The sequence below is a fragment of the Halyomorpha halys genome, unplaced genomic scaffold (genome assembly GCF_000696795.3).
Source record: "Halyomorpha halys isolate HHAL.00 unplaced genomic scaffold, Hhal_1.1 Scaffold1084.1, whole genome shotgun sequence".
Classification (NCBI taxonomy): domain Eukaryota; kingdom Metazoa; phylum Arthropoda; class Insecta; order Hemiptera; family Pentatomidae; genus Halyomorpha; species Halyomorpha halys.
Genome location: NW_027106765.1, coordinates 1 through 3,602, shown reverse-complemented (window position 1 = coordinate 3,602; position 3,602 = coordinate 1). Strand labels below are relative to the sequence as shown.

General features: G+C 32.1%; 1 protein-coding gene across 2 annotated transcripts; it reads left to right on the top strand.

Moving 5' to 3' along the window:
- The first annotated feature begins 80 nt into the window (after positions 1-80).
- On the top strand, positions 81-2,900 carry LOC106688222 (ral GTPase-activating protein subunit beta). 2 transcript variants are annotated; one of them, XM_014432582.3, is made up of 9 exons: positions 81-259; positions 329-550; positions 626-827; positions 929-955; positions 1,046-1,210; positions 1,291-1,524; positions 1,681-1,932; positions 2,138-2,260; positions 2,683-2,900. In XM_014432582.3, exons 1-9 carry the CDS (start codon positions 224-226, stop codon positions 2,883-2,885), a joined length of 1,464 nt encoding a protein of 487 aa, XP_014288068.2. In that variant the 5' UTR covers positions 81-223; the 3' UTR covers positions 2,886-2,900. The 2 variants fall into 2 exon arrangements, with proteins under 2 accessions (XP_014288068.2, XP_066901180.1); XM_067045079.1 differs by lacking the exon at positions 929-955.
- The last annotated feature ends 702 nt before the right edge of the window (positions 2,901-3,602 follow it).

Below are 3,602 nucleotides of genomic sequence, written 5' to 3'. Positions count from 1 at the left end.
TTCCTTTATCGGAGCCGCCTGTGCTGCCCTCTGTAGAGCTCATCGACAACCAGCGCATTGTTACCTTCTCGTAAGGGTATGTTTTTATGCAAGAACCAAAGTGGATTTGATGTTGGCGGCTAAGCCCTCTGATCCCAGATGGGCTTATGAGCCTTTTAATTCATTTCTTTACGCTTATTTTAGTTAGTTATTTTAATGAAATTAATGACTGACCTCATTCCTTATGAATTTGGGTATATTTAACAGAGTCAACCTGAAGGTAAAATTGTATTTGCATGTAATCAATTTCTAGTTAACATTTTTAATAAAACTAAATTTCATGTATAAGGAGTGTGACGGAGGTGGAATGTACTCTGAATGGGCTTCTCTGACAAATGTTGTCAGAAACGAGTCGAGTGATAGAGAGAGTGTTTTGTCCAAATTTCCTACAGAAACGGGTAAAGAAGTTGCTTTATCTGTTGTTAAGCAGCTCATTTCGAATATTGGTATTACTCAAGCTCCTGGGCCTAGTCCGCTTGCAACAGATAGAGATGTTTTGTGGTGCATGGAGGTGATTCTGTTATCATTATTCTCGTAGATATAAAGCAGTGATAATTTTAAGATTTAATGTTTGTACTTTTGTTAGGTTATTTGCTATGGTCTTAGCCTCCCTTTGGTCGAACATGATGTCATACGAGATTGTGTTCACATTTATTGTGATTGGCTCAGTGTTTTACACCCGACACCAAATGTTAGTGTGCCAAAACCGCTCTTGGATGACCCTAATCTTTACTCACGGAAGATGATAGCTCATCTTCATAATCTATTCATACCAAGAAAAGGAGAAGGTATATATTTAAGTGTGATCTACTTTTCATGATAACTTTTATCTATTAATTCTTTCTGTTTAATAATTTTTTCATTTTCATCTAATTCTCTCTATTTCAAGTCTGGCCTTTCCTGTATTCGGACTTGGGTTTGTAAAACTGCACTATTTGTAAAAAATGCAATTAATTTAATTATTATATCTAGATATGGCTTAGAATTGAATATCATTCTTTTATAGGAGCTGATATCATACGTAGACAAGCTGTTTTGTGCCATCGTGTCTTAAGAACATTACAGCTAGTCTCTCAGACTTCTACTATTATGACGCATGAAACATGGGAAGCCCTTCTAATTTTTATGCTCGCTATTAATGAAACACTATTAGCAACACCGACCATTAAAGGTATGTTTCAAATGATCATCGACATTTCTCCTACAGAGTATCCTGCTCTTTGTAAAATTTAGATTTATTTGACATTTTAGATGATGTAGGAGACCAGTTATGTGAACGAGTACTGAGTGTACTTTTTGAAGTTTGGCTTCTGGCCTGTGCGAAGTGTTTTCCATCTCCTCCCTTATGGAGAACTTTGCGTGAAATGGCTGTATCTTGGAGGCATCGGACAGCTCTTATTGTCCAGTGGTCACGCCTGAATTTAGCTTTGACACATAGAATAATAGCTTTTATGTGCCCTCCTGACTTCCCAAAACATCAGACAGGTTAGGCCTTAATATTATGTATTCTGATCTGTGATATGAATCTTATTTTCAAATGTTAATTAATAAAAAAAAAAAAAACTGATAATAAAGCGCTTTCTGTATAATTGGTAATTTGGAATAAAATTGATATTTGGTTGAAATAGCTTTATTTTATAGGTGAATTAGAGTATCAAGTACCTAGTGAGCTGAGTAACGATGCAGTTGCACAAGCTTGGTTTCGGTTCTTACACACACTCGGATCGCCAGTTGATCTCACTCGGCCTCAAGTGATTTCCCAGACTCCTAAATTTCTTCAGTACGCGATGGTTTCTGATGCAGATCCATCTTCCCATCCTTGTCTTAATGCGCTTCCGACAAATTTCTTGATTGCTATCAAGGGTATATCAATGTTAGTCGATGCCTTCTTGGGTAAGATATTTTCTTTATTATCTACGTTTGTTTCATTTCTTTATAATTTCCTACATATTTATATTCATATTGATTCTGAAGTTCCATTATGATTTGTTAATGTTTGTGAAGTATCTGTTTTATCATAAGTGGTTAAATGATATATTATTTTTTAAAAAATCAATAAATGATTAGTAATTTGGATTAATATATAAATTTTTGAAAGGTATTATGAGTGAGCCTCTAGTATTACCAAACACTGAAGAAGAAATTAAGAAAGAAACCCCTACACCTCCTCCGCATCGGAGACCAGCAAAAAGTTTTAGTGTTTCGTCAGTTGCTCAAAAAGGTATTTTTCTGTCCATAATTTATTATAATATTTTATTTTTTGTTGCTGGAAAAAGCATTTTTATAGTTATACTCTGAGATGTCTTATCTATGAAGTAATTTTATTGCACATTTACTAATAAATATGTATGTGAGTCAAGACCACTTTATATTCTGCTCGCACCAAGATCTCTTTGCATTCATAGAACTCTTATTCTCTGGTATTGAACCAGCCTTAAACTGTTATTTCGGTCAAGACCATTATAAATTTCATTGGTTATAGTAATCATTTTTATTATTTTTATCTGAAGTCAAATTTTTTTTCTTGCTTCAGCTGAAATAGTTTGTTTAAATATGCTTTATACTATCAAATTTTTTTTTAAATTACAAATATAAATGTTTTATTAAGCTTATTTTTATTGTTTATTATTATTATTTTTTTAGCCGCTGGTTCTTCAAAAAGTGCTCTAATCGGTCTCGGTGGAAGAGCGATGAGTACTTCATCAAGCTCCTCCTCGACTTCAAGTACTACTCCGATGAGTATGTTCAAATTAATATATGTCAAAGTTAAAGAATTTAATCTTCAAATTATTATTTTAGGGTTCAAGTGTGCAGTGTTAGAAAAAATATGTATATTTATCTGTTGAATATCAATTCTTTACTATTCGCTATGGAAAAAAAGTGATTTGATTTGAAAATCATGCTTTATAGTTTTACTAGTCTTATGTTGAATCTACATGTTTCCAACTTGCCACAAATCCAAGACTTGTACAAACGTTTGGTAAATAAAGGAAGGTACAAACGTCAGTATCCATACGCTTGTTTTGTTCTTTTGGAATTTTTTGGCTATTATATTCTAAAGGAACGAAATAAAGATAGGCGAAATAAAAGGAAATGTAAATATCAGCATTGTAAGTTGTAAGTGATAAAAGAGTTCATATAAACAGTACAATATAACCTATAAATTCAACCTTTGTTCTAGAATTGTTATCAGAAACTTTTTAATTTAATTACTTAGATAAAATGTCTTCGTAAATATGTATTAGTGTTATGTTAAATAAAAAATAAACTGCTAAAGTTAATTATCAAGATTTGACACAATTTATTTTTCCCAAATCGATAGAATTTTAAAATATACGATCCTAAACAAAAGTTTATTATTGTATCCAAACGTTGACGTTGAGGAAATTCATTAATTAATTAAAATACGGGGAGCATAAATATTGTGCTTGAAGAATTACTTAAGTAATGAACTAAAGCGAGTCCATGAACATAATATTGTGAGATGAAGATATGATAACACCTCATGCTTAGGACATTATGATAAGTATAAGTAATAATAGTAATTATGATAAGTTGTATAT

Bases quoted from the DNA above. Each gene is read 5' to 3' on its own strand.
- LOC106688222 (XM_014432582.3), top strand. From the start codon at position 224: ATGAATTTGGGTATATTTAACAGAGTCAACCTGAAG. The intron at 956-1,045 runs GTTTGTAAAACT...ATTCTTTTATAG, and splicing joins TTTCCTGTATTCGGACTTGG to GAGCTGATATCATACGTAGA. The intron at 2,261-2,682 runs GTATTTTTCTGT...TTATTTTTTTAG, and splicing joins TTCGTCAGTTGCTCAAAAAG to CCGCTGGTTCTTCAAAAAGT.